Source organism: Eschrichtius robustus, chromosome 6, assembly GCF_028021215.1.
Source record: "Eschrichtius robustus isolate mEscRob2 chromosome 6, mEscRob2.pri, whole genome shotgun sequence".
NCBI lineage: Eukaryota > Metazoa > Chordata > Mammalia > Artiodactyla > Eschrichtiidae > Eschrichtius > Eschrichtius robustus.
In genome coordinates this window covers 50,860,834-50,879,021 of record NC_090829.1, presented here as the reverse complement: position 1 = coordinate 50,879,021, position 18,188 = coordinate 50,860,834, and the positions used below count along the sequence as shown (strand labels likewise).

Sequence of the window (18,188 nt, the reverse complement as noted above, 5' to 3'; positions counted from 1 at the left end):
GTCAGTTCCACTTTTGCTTTGTTTCTGTTTTCTCCTCAGAATAAATTGGCTTGGATGAGTTACATGAGCATGACAGCCATCTTCCTCTTTGTCAGTTTTTTTGAAATTGGACCAGGCCCCATCCCCTGGTTCATGGTGGCTGAGTTTTTCAGTCAAGGACCACGCCCTGCTGCTTTAGCAATAGCTGCGTTCAGCAACTGGACCTGCAATTTCATTATAGCTCTGTGTTTCCAGTACATTGCGGTAAGCAGCCTAATACTGTACAAATTTACTGAACAGAAGATAAGGTTGAAGAGCTGCTAATTGGAACTCTGTTTATTCTCTGTGCAGGACTTCTGTGGACCTTATGTGTTTTTCCTCTTTGCTGGTATAGTCCTGGCCTTTACTCTGTTTACATTTTTCAAAGTTCCAGAAACCAAAGGAAAGTCCTTTGAGGAAATCGCAGCAGAGTTCCAAAAGAAGAGTGCTTCAGCCAAAGCACCAAAAGCTGCTGTAGAAATGGAATTCCTTGGAGCTACAGAGACTGTGTAAAGATAACCTGCTTTTTGACAGGTACAGAAACAGGAAAGAAGCGGTGTTTTTTAAATGACAGTTTTTTTGAGAATTTTATATCTACATCTTGAAGTACTGTTTTATTTTTTAAAGAGATGTTATAGGCTTAGATCAGAAATGTCATCAAATATTACAAAGAAAGTATTTTTTTAACTTTGAGAATCTATTTTGGGTGGTAAGACTCTATAATTAAGTAAACCAAAAAGTCTAGCTCATTTTGGTACACTAAATGGCAAGTACATTCTAATGTTCTTAGTGCTGTCCTTTACAACAAGAGTATCCTGAAGTTGAAGCAGTTTCAGAGTTATTGCTTCATTGCACGTGACTAGAAACCTGAAGACACAACCAATATTTACATATTTAAATACGATTAAGTTGGAATTTTCCTACCCACAGACCTCATATCAATACTAAAGGAGAGATGACTAGTGGCAGTAAGGTCCATGTTAAAATTGATAACTTTTCCAATTTTTCCCCTCAGCTTTTTTCTTGCGCATTAGAATTTGTGTTGTGCTTAAAAAGTTTTTTCTGTTATTTTTCATGTGGAATAGTTTATTAAGCACATTAAAATATGGTTATAAAGAAAAACTTTTATTTTGGGTAGACTTACCAAAATCTTTCAGTATCTGGGGAAAAAAAATTTTTTTTGTTACTTTGATGACCAAATGGTTTTTGTAAGATTAAACACTAAAAGGTTTTACCTGGTCATTTAGCATGGATTATCAGTTAATATTAACAGCTATTATAAACCCATGTTAATTCCTTGCTGGTTCAATCCTTTGAGCTATAGTTTGTCTTGCTTTTTAATTGAGCACAGCTTGGTTTTCTGAGCTGTGTTATAAAATATACTCAAATAGTGATAAGTCAAACACTTTGTATATCTCCTCAAACTCCAAATAAGTTAGAACAGTCTAACCTAGGATATTGGAAGTAAAAGATTGCTCTGTTTGTTAAAAAATATTTTCTGAATTCTTATGTTTTAAAATAGAGTTGAAAAGGTAAGGTTGGAAGATCCTGAAGGCAGCCTCCTGAAAATTCATGAATGTTTAATTTCAGACTTGATCAATATCCTTTTTTAATTTTCTTGAAAAGACTTGAGTTCCCTAACACAAAACAATCATCCCATTTGATGTTTCCTTTTTTGCCTTAGCAGTATATGGATGCTATCTAAGCTGTTCTATTGCAATTGCTACCATTTATTGTACACTACCTATGTGCCAGGCACTGTTACAAGTGCTTTTATGTGGACAAATTGGAAATACACAGATAATTGAACAGACTTTCACTTACAGTCAATTTTGCAACTATGGAAATACAGTTCTGATGGATACCAAAGGCTTAGCAGGGAGCTAAAGTATCTCCAGGCTGTTTTCCTCACAAAGTAGAGCACTGAATCAATCTTTTTTACAGTTGCTTTAATGTGCATAAAAGAAAGGCACTTTTAAAAAAGTTTTCTTTAAGAGTGGGAAAAACAATACTGAACACTTGGTGAGGGGTTGGTTTTTTTTTCTTTTTCTTTTTCTCCTTTATTTTTCCTTCCTTTTTTTTTTTTTTTTTTTTTTTTTGACCAAAGGTGTTTACCTTTACGTAATTTGACATTCCAAACAACATGAAATTATTTCTTTTCACTTTGATTTTTGTTTCCTCTGGGCCAATTTGGGATAAACTACTTTCACTTAGGACTTCGGAACACAAAGTGAGCTTAAATTGTTCAGTAGACCTTTTTGCTAAACTGTGAACTCTGTTAAAAAAAAAAAAAAAAGTAGGGACTCTGAATAGGGCAGAAGCAGGAAAATGGCTCATCTTGCGGCTCCTGTCTTCTTCAGGATGCTGAGGCATCAGGATGCTGATGGCCTTTGAGAAGCCCAAAGCTGCACTGGTAAAGAAATTTAACATATTTATAGGCGATGAATGTGATTTATTCACATTCTTTAATCACTATTCCTGACCTCATTTAGAATAAAGTAGTAAAGGTTTAAATAAAGAACCCAAAAGACCCCTTTTAAGTTTTAATTAATTATTCTGATTGACCACAAATACCAAAAATTCAGACCCTGAAGTTTTCTGCCTCAGAGAAATGTAAATGGCATACATTGTTTCCCTTTCATAATTTTTTCCTTTCAGAGATACAAGTGAGTTGAAGACAAAGGAACTAGCTTAACATGATAAAAAAATACTCCTAGGTTTTCAACAATATTCATCATAATATATAATAATATCAGTACTTATTAATTAGATTTAATCCCAGGGAAATTAGACATGTGTTTGAATGTTTAATTTTCATAGTATGCTATCATTCTTGTGGAATTATTTTCATACTCTAACATCCTTACAAATGTGATTTTCTCTTAGCTTGCTCGGAGCATGATTACACTTCTTGGTCTGGCCACTCATCAGCTAGGTCTAGTGTTGCCCACTGTCATGACACCAATGCAAGGATCTTCTCTCACTTCCTTCTCCCCACTCTCCTCTACACGATCAGCACAGTAATGCATGCTGAGACACAGTAAGAGAATGCCCCTCCTCAAGGAGCTCAGTCTATTGAGGAGTTCAGGAAGACCAGGGTATAAACATCCCCATCTGCATCTTTTTCCTTCCATGAACCTCAAACTGTAGGCCTCTTTTGTAAAGAGGGCTCAATCATATACCTACCTCAGAGAGTTGTTGTGAGGATTAAACGTAACGTGCTAAGCAGAGTGTCTGGTACAAAGGGGGCGCTCAATAAATGTTACTTAGAATTAGTATTCATGAAGATACTGTTAGGATACAGGACTGTCATATATAAGATAGTTCCAATTTTTTGTCTTGAATAAGAAAAAGTTTTATAAATTCAAGGTAATATTTTCTTACTTCAAGCAACAGTCTCACGATGACAAGGGAATGGTAAGAATTAGGGGAGATATTAGGCTATCTAATTCTTAAACCCATACCTGATATTTCTAAGTAGGTTATAAGAGTTTCTATTGTATTTTTTAAACTTGCTTTTGCCTAAGTTATTTTTTAAGAGGTCTATATGTAATATTGTTTCTTTGGCTAATACTAAGTACAAAATAAAATGCTATATATCATATTTAAATGTAATTTAATAGGATTAAATCACAGGGCAAGACCAAACCTTGATAAGCCTCAAAAATTGCAAAAGTATATAAACCAGTATACATGCATAAGCTGCTTCTTCTTGCTAGCTTATTGTTGCAAACGTAGCAAATAAAGCAGAGTATTAGGCAATATCTTGTGCTTACAGTGTCCTAAGCAAAGGTGCTGAGTAAAGTATATATAATTTTTCATTACAATTCTGTATTAGTGACCTGAAGAGAAAAGGTTTATTGTCAACCACTCTGAGCCATCTGCTGGTGTTTTTACTGCTTTCTAATTGAGTGCACATTAGAAAGAATCATCATGAAAATAAACTTGTTTTATTAGTATGTATACACTACTAGTATGTATGCACATACATAAACTATATGAATGTATACATATTTATAGTATGTATACACTATAGTTTTATGTCAATAAGTATATTTCCAAATACTGTGTTGTTTTATTTTATGTAGAAAATAACCACATTTAAGAAAATTGATATTGGTTTATTGTATATACTCATTCCCTTCTCACAGTATCTTTCCTATTCTCATTTTAAAGATAATATGTGAGTTACATTTTAAACCAAAATTTTATTTCCATCAAGCAGTTGTTTTGATTATCAGTAGTAGAAAAAACTAACCTGTAGGCTAGGTAAGAACAATTTGAAGAGGAATGAATGACTCCCTTTGATGAAAATAGAAATAATTTAATTCAGTAAATATTGAATTGCGCTCCTATTATGAACAAGACAATTTATTAAAGTTTTGTAAAAGATACAAAGCTTAGAAAACATGGTCCCTATCCTCATTCACCTGCATACTCATAAAGGGGATAAAATTTGAAAAAAAATAGTTATAGTACAAAGGAGAGAAAACGAAGAACTGTAAGTTAGTGGTTTTAAAATTTTTAAGTTAACATCTAAAATTTTTCATCATATGTTTAAATAGCTGCCAAGGATATAATTTTCAAAATATAGTATATATTTACATTTTAAAATTGCTATGCTCTATTTATTCAATAGCATTTAATTACCATAGTAATTTGTTACTCACCATAACCATTTAAAATATATATATAAATATATTTTTATATTTAACAGTTGGAAAATTTACTGCATTATTTTCTATTCTCATATTTCTGTTCCATTTCCCCCAAAGAATTTTATCCTAAAGTAATAAATACACGTGCTTTAAAATATTTTTGATGATTCTAAGTTTCTGCAACAAAAAATATCTATAATTTGAATTTTAATTTTTAAAAATGTCCTGTGTCTACAAAGGTCAAAATGTTTAACCTCTTTTTCTTTTCTGGATTGAGTTAGCATTTATGATAATTAGTAGCACACAACTGATGAAAATTATCCATATTACAAATTTTGATAAAATTATTCATTTTTTATTTTTTAATTTTTTTATTGAAGTATAGTTGATTTACAATATTGTGCCAATCTCTGCTGTACAGCAAAGTGACTCAGTTATATACGTTTATCATTTTTAAAATATTTATTTTAGAAATTCATCTCAGTGAGAAGTATGGGTTTTCTTCAAATAATTTAAATATTAATGGATAGATATTTCTTATTACTAATGTGAAACAGTGTTCAACATAAGTTCTATCATTACTTTTTGTTATTATAGATGTATTGAAAATCTTGTTTTCATAAATAAGTAGATAGGAATGGAAGGACCAATGTCATTTAATTCCATAACTATTTCTAAGTTATAGCCAAAAAGCACATAAAAATTAATCATCCAATTAATTTTTAATAAACTATCAGCTAATAACTCAATTGGGCCCTTTAATTTTGTTAAAATCAAAGACCCTGTATTGTGAAAGGACTTGTTATCCAGTTGTTAAAATTATTCTCTCCCTAGTTTCTGGGCAGCATACCAAAAAGGCTTTACCAAGACTTATTAAAAGACTATTAGTTATATTGTTGAATCTTTCACTTAGAGGCAACTTGCTTAACCTGATATACTCAGAAGGGTTTGGGAGAATTGAAATATTATTAATTTCATGCATTTTCACATATATATGATAAGATTCTTCTATTTTATCACATGCTCTAGTCACAGCAAACCTCAGATGAGAGCTCACATACAGCTTGTTAGCTTGTTCAGTTCATGGAAAATGTCTGTCATAACCTAATGGGCAAACTCAGTCCTTATTGTCAAACTAATTTTCTAAATCAGACTTACTTTCTATCTGACTTAATTTTTCACTTCCAATGAGCACCTTAATACTCATTCCTGTGACAGCCATCTCATGTCTGAATTCCAGTGCTTCCACAGGTAAACATAAAGGAGACATGGGTACTGGTCACAAGTCTGTCTCCTGCATTTCTTACAGATACTTTATATTCTTTACTTTTACTGGTCTTTCCTTCAGGAGCAAATGAACTTTGAAAATAATTGGGTAAGGTCTGCTAAACCAAAGTGGTCAGTACCCTGTTCTACAATGTCTGAATTCAAAATATCCTAACTCAGGCCCAAATATACTATGTCTTATGCCACCTTAATTAAGGTAGGCGTCACAGTTAAAATCATTTCCAAGTATCCCTTTTTTTGGCACTGCTAAAGGGTTGAGTCTGGGGCAATGCGCCATGGTGAAAGTCAGGATTCAAGGAGGACTATACCTGTCCTTTGTAAAGTAGGAGAAGGATGACTATGAAAGAGGTGTTGGGGAAAGAACTGGCCTAATGCCCAAATGCAGGCACATTACTGAGCGTGAAAACATATGTTTTTGTCCATGAATAAGAGATAACATGCCCAACTCTGGAAAGTTATTATAAGTTATTAACAAACTAAATGCTAGGAGGAGGGAGGAGGAGAGGAGAGGAAGAATTGAAACTTAAGAGGATCAGCCTAGAAGATCCAGCATCTAAACAATGGGAGCTCAAAAGAGAAAAAAAAATCAAAATAGAAGGAAGGAAATTATCAAAGACAAATCATACTGGAATTTTGCTGAGCTGAAGAACAAGGCTTGAGATTTGAAAGTTTATTGTGTGCGAAACACAAATAAACAAAGCACAAAATTTCATCATGAAATTTCAGAGCACCAGCAGTTAAAAAGTACATATAAAAGTATCTAGAAAGTAAAGACAGGTCACATACAAAGAAACAGGATTCATAAAAGCATGTCATATCTGAATAGCAACTGTGAAAGCTAAAAGGCTATGGAACAATACCTACAAAATTCTGAAGGAAAATTATTTCCAGCCTAGAATTCTGTTCCCAGACATATTATCAATTGAGTGTAAAAGTAGAATAAGGCATATTTCCAGACATTCAAGACTCAAAAACTTACCTGTTCTGTACCTTCTCTCATGAAACAAGTGGAATGTGTACTGTGCCAAAAAAAAAAAAAAAAGAGAGAGAGAGAGAGAGAAAGACATGCAATTCAGCAAAAGGAGAGAATTAAAGATAAGTCTCAAGGCAGGAGTCATAGGTGACAGCAAGCTCCAGGGCCTAGAAAGCAACCAATTCAGATTGAAGCAAGAAAAAGAAGGTTCCAGGGAAAAACAAAACTAAAATATTCTCTGATGTGTTTGGCCATATGAAGAATAATTTGGAACATTTAGAAAAAAAAAAGTAGTGCCAAGCACATAGAAAACTAAACAAATGCAAATAGGAGGCAATTATGAATTCCTAAGGAGAGAGTGCGGTAGGGAGCAGCATAGAAAGGAAATGTGCTAGTACACTTCTTGGCTCAATGGTGAATAATTATTCACATAATTATGTAAAACACTGGATATTGTTAACAATTCTTGCTTTCAAATAAAATTTATAATAGTACTGGACTTCCCTGGTGGCGCAGTGGTTAAGAATCCGCCTGCCAATGCAGGGGACACAGGTTTGAGCCCTGGTCCGGGAAGATCCCGCATGCCGCGGAGCAACTAAGCCCGTGTGCCACAACTACTGAGCCTGTGCTCTAGAGCCCGCGAGCCACAACTACTGAAGCCCACACCACACCTGCTGAAGCCTGCGCACCTAGAGCCCGTGCTCCCCAACAAAAGAAGCCACCACAAGGAGAAGCCCACGCACCACAGTGAAGAGTAGCCCCCGCTCGCCGCAGCTAGAGAAAGCCCGCACGCAGCAACAAAGACCCAATGCGGCCAAAAATAAATAAATTAATTAATTTAAAAAAAATTTATAATAGTACTATATTATGAGATATGTGGAGAAGGTGAGAAATTGTGAGAAAAAAGCTCAATTATTATTTATCATAATAAGTTGTCGACACATAACCGCCAAAATCTATAAAGCAAAAAATATCCATATAAGCCTATGTGCTGGTAATTTTCCCTGTGCTTCTGCAGATCTATGTTTACCCTTTCCACCCTGCTCTGTGACTCAGAAGGCTGATCTCTTCAGACTGTATCATCTAGGCTCCTTGTCTTTGGCTTCTAGTTGGGTTTGCTTAATGGGCTGCCCTAGTGGGAAATGGGAGGATAAGAAGAGGCAGAAAGAAGGCTATTGTTTCCTTCACCTTCCAGCCTCCCTCCCCTTGGGCAGTGACTGCACTCCTCCACTTAAGGCCACAGCTCCTGTACAGCTACAGCTACAGTTCTTACTGGGTTCTGATAATCATTCCCCAGAATCTTGCCTCTTTTAACCCTAGAGTGGGTAATGGCATCATACTACTGTTAGTTCCACTACTGCTACTCCCAGGTGCTTTACCATCCCTTGCTGTTTCCTTAACTCGGCCCACTCCTTTGTAAATCATTTCTTCATTAAGCTCCTCTAACCACCCCTTTTCAGGGGGCCATCTGTTTCTGCTGGGACCTGAACAATACAGCATATGAATTAGAACATGGATATTAAAGCTTTAAGAAATAGTTAAAAACTTTTCAAGTATTCACCTCTAAGAAGACTCATGGTTGAAGACGGATGGGGCAAGAAATTATTGTGTTTTTAAACATATGTAATATAAGCCTGTGCTATTCTTTAACCTTTAAATTATAGACATGCATTATTTTATAAAAATTAAAAAATTATTAAATAACAATAAACGTTTTAAACTATTAAATCAACTGAAAAAATGCTATATAGCACAAAAATGGATAAGATTATATATATACAATATATTTTAGATAGACGAGAGAGATTGAGAGAGTAAAGAGGGGTAGAAAGAGAGGGAGAAGAGAGAGGAGGAAGAGAGGGAGAGAGGACAAGAGAAGAATGTACAGTGGTTAGTGGTTATCAATAGGTGATAGGATTTCAGGTAGCGTGTTAGGGTTAGGGTTAGGGTTGGTGTTGGGGTTAGGGTGTGTGTGTTGTGTGTGTATGTGTGTGTGTGTGTGTGAGTGTATGGTCCAAGTTTTCTTCATTGTGCACGTATATTATGCTTACAATAGGCTAAAAAAATGTGGGGGAAATTAACCTTCTTTTAGAAATAGATGGTAGAAGAAAAGGTTCTGCAATTTGAAGAACAATACATGACTTTATTACAATGGGAGAATGTGTGAATATGTTTGTAGACTAAGGGAAAGGAGAAATAGAGAAGGAATTTTAAGATTCATGAGGGAGGATAAGTGAGGCATGGGAAAGTTTGATATAAAAATCACAGGGAGTGCTATTAGAAAGGAGGAGACAGAAAGGTGAGAGAAAAATTTAAAAAGGAAAAATGATATGAAGACATTTTGAGGCAAAGAGTAAAAACGTTGAAGTTTCTTGTATCAGGTTGACTAGCCATTTTCTGCAGAGAAAGTACTAGGTGAGCTCCTACCCTGAGCAGGAATCGTAGAGATCATTGATTCCTGAACCAACTCCTATAAACCAATTGCACCCTAATGCTAAACCCTGATTATAGAGTTATCAGCTGAGTCATCTTGGGCAGTTCACATAATCTTCTAAAGTTTCAGTCATTTGCTCTTAATGTAAAATGAAAATAAAGATAGCACAGATTCTGCTTAAATTATAGGATTTTGCAAGATACAAATAATAATTGTTAAAAAAATTTTTAATGAAATATGCAAATAATTTAGCCCTCAAATGATATATTTGTCTGCTTGGACTGCCATAATAAAATACCAAAATATGCCAAAATAAAATGTGTGACTTAAACAACAGAAATTTATTTCTCACAGTTCTAGAGGCTAAGAAGTCCAAGATCAGATGGTCACCTTCTCCCTGTGTCTTCACATGGCAGAAAGGGTTCTAGTGCTTCTTCCTCTTCTTATAAGGGCACCAGCTCTATCCAATTAGGGGCTTACCCTTATGACCTCATTTAACCTTTATCACCTCCTCACAGGTCCCATCTCCAAGTATAGACACTTTGGGGTTAGGGTTTCAACATATGAATTTGGGGGAACACAAACATTCAGTCCATAACAACAAATGGTAAAGAACTTTTACCTCCAGGAGAGAAAAACAAAAGACACACTGAGGGAGGGGTGGGGTGGAAAGAGGACCAGCCTGTCTTGGAGGAATTAACATGTTTTAATATTATTCTATTTTGAAGAATGAAAATGAAGCCCATTTTTGCTTTCTTTTGCTGGTGTCATCTTTAATCACACTTAAAAACTTTCCCAAAGCGTCTACCCATCAATTTCTTAAAGGACTCTACTCTTTTTTTTTTTTTTTTTTAAATAATAGCACATTTTGGAAAAGGAAAAGGACTGGGGGCAGTGTGTGTTGCAGATATTGGAATTTAGGGTTGCCAGATAAAATACAGGACACTGAGTTAAATTTGAAGTTTGGAATCTCATGCAATATTTGAAACATGCATATGCTAAAGAATTATTCATTGTGTATTTGAAGTTCACATTTAACTGAGTGGCCTCTATTTTCATTTGCTAAATCTAACAATACTAAAAACTTACCATTATAAAATCGTGGCATGTATGTACAAATACATAGACTGGCAAAATAGAATTAAAAACTCAGAAACAATCACAACTATATAAAGGCAATTAACACTTGATAAAATGGGCATTTCAAACAAGGGGAAAGTATATATAACTTGATAAATGTTACTGAACATATACATACCAGTTAGAAAAAATAAAGTTAAATGCCTACTTCACACTAATCAAAACAATTTGTTGCAAATGGAGAAAAGTGCTAAATTTAGAAAATAACAACTAGAAGGACCAAAAGAAAATGTGGATGAATACGAATCTAACCTAGGGTGTAAAAGATCTTTCTAAAATAAAGCAAAAAAATAATAATAATAATAAAGGAAAAAAAGATAGCTTTTTCTACCCAAGTATTAAACATGTGTATGTTTTTTAAAAATAAATAAAGTGGGGGGGAAATTGTCAACATATACAACAAAGGGCAAATATTCTTAATGCCTAAAGAATGAGATGCCATTTTTTTCCTGCCAATTTGGCAAAACTATTAAAAATGGTACTACTGAGGCTGGCAAGAGTGCTAAGAGAACACAGCCCTGACACACTGCTTGTGGAAGCATAAATTAGTATTATCTAGAGAAAACATCCTTCAGAGATGAAAGGAAAGAAAAAACATTTTCAGATGAAGAAGAAATAAGGGATTTTTGTTACCAGTAGACCTGCTCTAAAAGAAATTCTGAAGACATTTTCTTAGCATTTCTTCATGCTGAAGTGATAATACAAATTATTATGATTGTAGTGGTGGTTTACCTGACTATATATTTGTCTAAACTTACAGAACTGTATACCAAAAAGAGTGAATTTTACTGTATGTAAAATTTATAAAAAGTAAATTTAGTGTTTTTTAAAATTTGGATAAAACAAAAGACAATGAATTTATCGTCACAGGGCACTCGAGGAGAGATTTTTTTCCATTTTTTTCTACCTATGGTCAGTCATCAGAATATGAATCAGCAGAAGAGGAATATGCCAATCATCAAAATCCAGAGATAATTCTAAAGCACGATTTGAGCTCCTCTTCACAGTCTCTGAGCTGACACTCAAAACCTCTTTCCAGAACAGCCAATGAGGCTTGATAGAGTTTCAGCATCATTGCCAGACCTCCCCAGGTGGAGCCATTAACAATCAGTGAAATGGCCCAAAAAAAGAGCACTGAAAGGAACATGAGTTTCAAAAATCTGCTCACTGCATTGTCAGTTTCTGAATGATGGAGAACTGAACAGAGAGGCCATGGTACCACTTTCCCTGTCTCACACACCTACCACACTCTGTAGCAGAGATCAACTCCGCAACAACAATCTCATGTTACTGCGTAACCCTGAGGAGGCCAGGATGCGGCTGTCTCTGTCTGGAGTGGTGCTGATTGTCACCCGTCAATCTGTACAGTCAGGAATGTCTGTACCCAGAGCCTCTGGCAGCCAGTTCTACTTTAGACTTGTTCCCAAGTGACACTGGTGATTATTTTTATCTCCTAATGTTATTGTTTAACTAATTCACTAATGATTAAGACAATTTTGAAGACTGAGCAAGCCCCACTAACTAAAAGGCTGTTGCACTTTTGTTAACATGCAAAGGGCGTCCACTGCCTGCAGTTAGCTAATAATGCATTATAATTAATAGTACTTGGGGAAAGTATCCTGTCAGCAGGAGCCCTGAGGTTGTTTTCCTAACGTGCCAAGATGATCTCCATTAGGGTTTTTCTGTTTCATTGGATTAAGTGGTTGGCGTTGTATCTACTCTGATTCTTTTAAATTCTAAAAGTAATTTGGGTTCTGATTCCACAAACTCACAGAATTTTCTTCATTAGCATTTTCTTGAACTGACATGTGGGGTGCTGTGATGATAAAAGTGGATAACTGCCTTCTTATTTACTCACCTCCAATTCTGCCTTGCAAAAGCACATCTATCTCAGCAGGAGGGCATGGGCAAGCAAAACCCAGGGGAAGTCAGAACAATGATTCACCTACCCCATTAGAGATTTCTCCATTTGCTTCATCTCATGCTCTTCTCACAGTTTTTTGTTTTTTTTTTTTTTTTATTCCCCTGTGTATAGGATCTGCTGTGTTCCATTATTCTTACTTGGTGCTAAAAAGTACATTTTGTATGTAGGGAAATCAATCTTGGATGTCTTATACAATTAACTAGTACATCGCCTAACACCACTTTGCTGGAGTAAGAAACAGGTGATGGTGGTTTCTGACACCAGAGCTGTTCGGTGAAAGCCAAGAAAAAGAACAGCAAATAACAGGGTGACAAGATAGCCAAAGACCCGTCCTCATCTCCCACATCATTATGACTGTAAAATAAGAACACACATAGAAATATTTTTGGCAATTTAGTGCCCGTCTCCAGATTCCCCTTCCCATCTCTGCCGTCCTCCATTGCCCACCCACATTCCAGGGGCAGTGGCTGAAGAGGGATGAACAGCATACATGTCCCACACACCACATTTTGCAAAAGCAAAAAGCACCTAATCATGTAAATATGATGGAACTATCAGAAGTGAAAGAATGTGAGATGAGTTATACATACTGTGAAACAAGAATCATTGTTCTTTTGGTTCTGCAATTATATTTCATTTTTATCAAGTTAGAAATTAAATACACAGGAAACCTCTAATAACTCTGGCATTCAGTCACGTGGTGGCGAGTCTAGTTGTGTAGTCTGTGCTGTGGGGTAGAGTATCCTATAAATGTCAATCAGGTCAATTTGGCTGATAGTGTTCTTCAGGTCTCCTATTTCCTTACTGATGATTTATTCCTTTACCTGTTCTCTGACTGCTGAGAGAGAAGTATTGAAGTCTCCAGGTGTAACTGGATTTGCCTAGGAGCATGACCTGTGCCACCATCATACATACACCTCCCCAACATTTTTATTATTCTAAACTCTACTATTATGATGACAACCATTTAAAAATGAGGAAACTGAGGGATGGGGAGGATAAGTAAATTGTACGAGGGCACTCAAATAGGAAATGTCGGGCAGGATTCAAACTGAGGTAGCTTGACTCCAGAGTCCCTACTCTTCAACCCCATGATATTCTGTATCCTGTCTCATCTGTGAATTTCAAGAGCAGGTCAGATGGGGCCATGACTTTATTCACCGGTTACAAGGCATCTGCAGCACAAGTCAATTTCTAGGGAAGCTCAAGCGCCACCCCGCCTCCACATTCTCCCACTTCCACCCCGACTCAACACAATCCCATCCTCCCCTCAAGGAGCATTAGAGGGGAAGCCCTGAAGGTATGCTGTTAGGAGTTGCAGCTTTCAGTGGGCCAGAAGAAAGTAAAAGCCCTTGCTTTGGCATGAAGGGCTCTTTGGGGTTCTTTCCTTCTTTCCAGCTTCTCTCGGTTCTTAGCTTCCTCGACTTTGTTCTGTTCGGGATGCTGGTGTGGATGGGTCTGAGCCCTGCCTTGAGAGGGGCCTCCACCCTGAAGAAGCCTAGAGGTGGGGTTATAGAGCCAGTACTGCTCTGAAGGGTAGCAATTCACCTGTCTTTGCTTCTTTCTGTCATCAGTGTGGATAAGACCCCAAAGGTCAAGTATGGAGTGTGGGCTTTGAGGAAGGACCTGTTCTCAGATTAGCTTTAGGCTAGAAAGGCAAAAGCCAGTCCTCCTGGTTCATTCACAGTTCACTGAGTCTAGCAAGGCCAGGATGTCTCAAAGGAGTTGGGGTCAAAGTTATACAGGAATAAGTAATGTGTATCATCCTGGAATATGGCTTCTGTGTAGAGATCTCCTTGGGACACTGCAATGGTGGGCCACTGGCCACTTCTGTTTTCATCAGAGAAAAACTCAAACCATAAGATTCTCCATGGGAATGGAATAACCACTTCTAAACCTAAGAAATGTAAATTCCCATTCAGAATACAGCTGAAGAACTGTTCCGCTGTAGGCCTCAAAGATATTTTTCAGATCTGAAGGCCCTTCTGATGTGGATTAGGGCAAACTTTGGATCCAATGCAAGACAAGCAGACCAGTGCATCTGATATCTTGAAAGCAAGAGATGACCAACCACTCTCTCTAATCAGTTGAGGAAGGACTGTGAGGTCTGAACACCAAATCCAAGGCTGATATCCAGGCACTTTGGGAGACCAGCTGCCAAAGGCACCCAGACAAACCCAGCAAAGCGGTGTTTATCTTGCTGCATTTACCACAGAGTCTGACCTCAGCCTTGTGGGCTCAGAAAGTCAGTCCCATAGGGTCCCAGAGCTGCCTGCCTGGCTTCAGGGATGCAGTGCATGTAGAGGTAAAGAACAGGGACTCTGAAGCCACAGCACCTCAGTTTGAACCTGGGCTTTACTCTTTACTAGCTGCAAGTTACTTAACTTCCCTGTGCCTCTGTTTCCACATTTAAAAAATTATGATAATAATAGTTAGCTACCTTCTAGGGTTGTTGTAAGAATTGAATATGAGTTAATATTTGAATAGTGTTAAGACTAGTGTCTGGCACATAGTCAGTGCTTTTTGAGTGTTATTACAAAATTAATAAGAGACTGGTCATAATACCATAGTGATAAATTATTTTACAATGAGAAAACAGAGTTGTTGAGCAATCTGGAATTTCATGTTGACCTGACCTGGCTCCAAGGGAAGCCAAAGCAACATGGTTTTTACTGAACATGGAATGTTAGCAAGCAAGGAGAGTTGTTATGACCTGAAGTATCTAGTAGCGTTAGGCTCTGAGATTGTTTCAGATTGGAACATTCCTACTATAGATATGTTAGTATATTTATCAGGCAAGAATTATGGGCCTGGGTGTGTGTGGGGGGGTCATCTGGTTGCTATATGGTTACTTTGCATATCTCTACATTGATATATTGCAGCAGCTGTAATAATGATGATGATGAGAATAACAATAATTTGGTGACTACTTAGTATGTCCATTATAAACATTTTCTCATTTATTCCTCACAACACTCCTATAAAGTAAACACTTACAGATGAGGAAACCAAGATTTAGAGAGATAAACATGGTCTCTCTGCACTTTTGCCCTTGCAGTTTCCTTGCCTGGAACACACACTTGCCAGTCACCTGGATCACTCCTATTCATCCTTCAAGATTCAGTTCTAGTGTTCCCTCTTCTAGAAAGTAGGCCCAACTACCCTTCCTGAGGCCTCCTCTGGGCTAGGCACCCTTCCTGTCTTCCCCCCAGTCCTCTGCATGACCTCTGCAGAGCACTCACTGCATCGTAGTAAAATGTTCTTAGCTGCCTCTTCCACTAGGGCAGCATGTGCCTTGTTATGACTATATCTTCTTTCTTCCCAGAGGTGCTTAATATCTGGCAGAAATGATTATTCAGTAGAATGAGTACAGTGCCTGGTACTGAGTAGGTACTCAAATACTTGGGGAATCACAAATTAGATAATGGTAAAGGCTTTAGGTATCAAACGGGTGATGGACTAAGGGTCCTTTAAGGTCCAGTTGTGAGGCACCACAGTTTTGAGATTCAGATTTGAGCCTGGCTAGCTTGAATAGATGATGCCAAACTTCACGGAGAAAAGAAGTGATTTCAAGAGGAAGATAAGGAAGTCAGCTGTGAGTTCAAATGAGCAAAAGAAATTACCCCTTCTAAGTTGGTAAACTTATCTGAAAGTGGAGGACCCACTTTTTTTAAAAGGAAAAAAACCCACAGTATATTCTAATGTTATTCTATACTACACTAATTCTAATTTTCAAATGTAAATCTCTATACAGTTGCTAGGAATTATAGTAGTTCGACCCTAGAAATAATCCAACTTGAGTCATATCCTCAAAGAATAAGCTGCTCAGTTACATAACTCAGATTACGTATTAAAAGACATGAAAATGCCACACAGGAGGGGAGGATAAGCCCATCCGTATTACCAAATGGCCACTGCAGCAGTAGCAGTGGGCCTGCAAGTTTCCATTCACAGCTTTGATTTACCGTTGACCTCTACTGACTACCCCCGTGATCTTCACCAAGGTGTCTCATGGAGTAGTCATTCTTTTCTGCCATCTAAGGGCTTCATGAATTGTAAATCAATTCAAAACTGATAAACACATATCAACTCCTACTTAAACTCTGTTCCAAAGCAGAGTTGTTTCCATTAGTCTAAAATCTGTTATAAACCTTTCACACTAGGAAACCCATGGTGAGACTCTCTCTCAGTAGAAAGCATATTTATTTCAGTTAAGCCTTGGAAACTAGCTTAAAATGTAACATGGTTTCTTTTGTCTTGTTTCTAATGCTTCTTCATTGCAGGGGTCTCTGGCAGAAGGCTGGTTTTGATTGTCATAATTAGATTAGATGTCATAATCTAAATTTCATTGCATGTGTGGATTGATTCAATAGTAACAAAGGAGAATGGTCGCCAATTCTCTGTTGTTGAGCAAAGTTTAATCTGAGTGCTGTGGGAATATTAATTCCTTTACGGAACTCCATGCAAGACAATGTGCTCATGTTCTTACGCAAATCTGTAATTTCAAACTGTGTTTGCCAATAACAGTGTCACTATAGTACAAAATCAAAGTTTAATGTGTCTGTGTTCACATGCTTTCAAAATGAGTTTCAGAGTCCACCTGCAGTACAGATAAGCTGTGAAATCTGCTCTTCTGGATTTTACCCAGGGAAGTCTCTGCAAACAACAGGCTGTGTGGTTATTTTAACGTGTGAAAATCACCCCTCCTTAGGCTGTCCATTTCTGTTAGACAGCTCTAAATACTGGAAACGACTTCATTAAATTGAACCAAAAGCTGCCTCCCTGAAATTTCTTCCATTTTTCAGGTGGGAATATCTTCCAGGTAAAAGCTACAGGGGCCCAATTTCAACCTATCACAAAAAATAACTTTCTAACAATCAAAAGCTTTGGTGGACAGTGAGCTCCACGTTATTAACATGACTACTGCGTGAATTGAGTGTACATGAATTGCACGTATAGATGCTCCTCAACTTATGATGAGGTTACGTCCCAATAAACCCATCATAAACTGAAAACATCGTAAGTTGAAAATGCATCTTATACACCTAACCAACTGAACATCACAGCTCAGCCTAGCCTACCTTAAGCATGTTCAAACACAGGACATGTAGGGTATCGGTTGTTTACCCTCATGATTGCATTGACTGGGAGCTGAGACTCACTGCCACTGCCCAGCATCATGAAGGAATATCATACCACATATTGCTAGCCTGGGAAAAGATCAAAATTCAAAATGTGACGTCCAGTTTCCACTGAACGCCTATCACTTCTGCACCAGTGTAAAGTCAAAAAAGTCTTAAGTCGAGCCATCGTAGGTCGGGGATCGTATACTATATGCCAGACCCTCTTTACCTATATGAAATCTTCTATCACAACAGCATCTTTAAGTGGGCGCTATGATTATCCCATTTTAGAGATTAAAAAAAAAAGGCACAGGGATTTTAAGCAACTTGCCTGAAATCATACATGCAGATACTAAATGAGTAGAGCCAGGACTCAAATCCAAGCAATCTAACTCCACTGACCATACTGCAAAGCCCTGTGTATTACATCACCACTTGACACAGCAAATTCTAGCAGCAAAGAGGCTTGAACTAAATGACATCTGAAGTCTTTTCCCACCCTGAGAATATATAGCACAGGAAATTCTCATGCAATGTGAACATTTCCCCTTAACTACCCTTCGTCAGAGTCTGGAATAATTGCCTCTCTTATGTGCCTCCCTGGATGTGTGTACTTCTTCTATAATGGCAC

The 18,188-nt window shown here is 37.1% G+C and overlaps 1 protein-coding gene across 2 annotated transcripts in view; it reads left to right on the top strand.

The window, feature by feature from the left end:
• The window catches only part of SLC2A2 (solute carrier family 2 member 2), a 30,722-nt gene extending 28,694 nt beyond the window's left edge, over positions 1–2,028 (top strand). The window contains exons 10-12 of one of the 2 annotated variants that reach the window (XM_068547415.1): positions 40–243; positions 331–552; positions 1,541–2,028. In XM_068547415.1, the coding sequence (XP_068403516.1) occupies positions 40–243; positions 331–531 (405 nt within the window). In that variant the 3' untranslated portion in view covers positions 532–552; positions 1,541–2,028. Of the gene's footprint in view, positions 1–39; positions 244–330; positions 1,267–1,540 lie in introns of those variants that run through there. The other variant, XM_068547414.1, reaches the window with a different exon arrangement.
• The last annotated feature ends 16,160 nt before the right edge of the window (positions 2,029–18,188 follow it).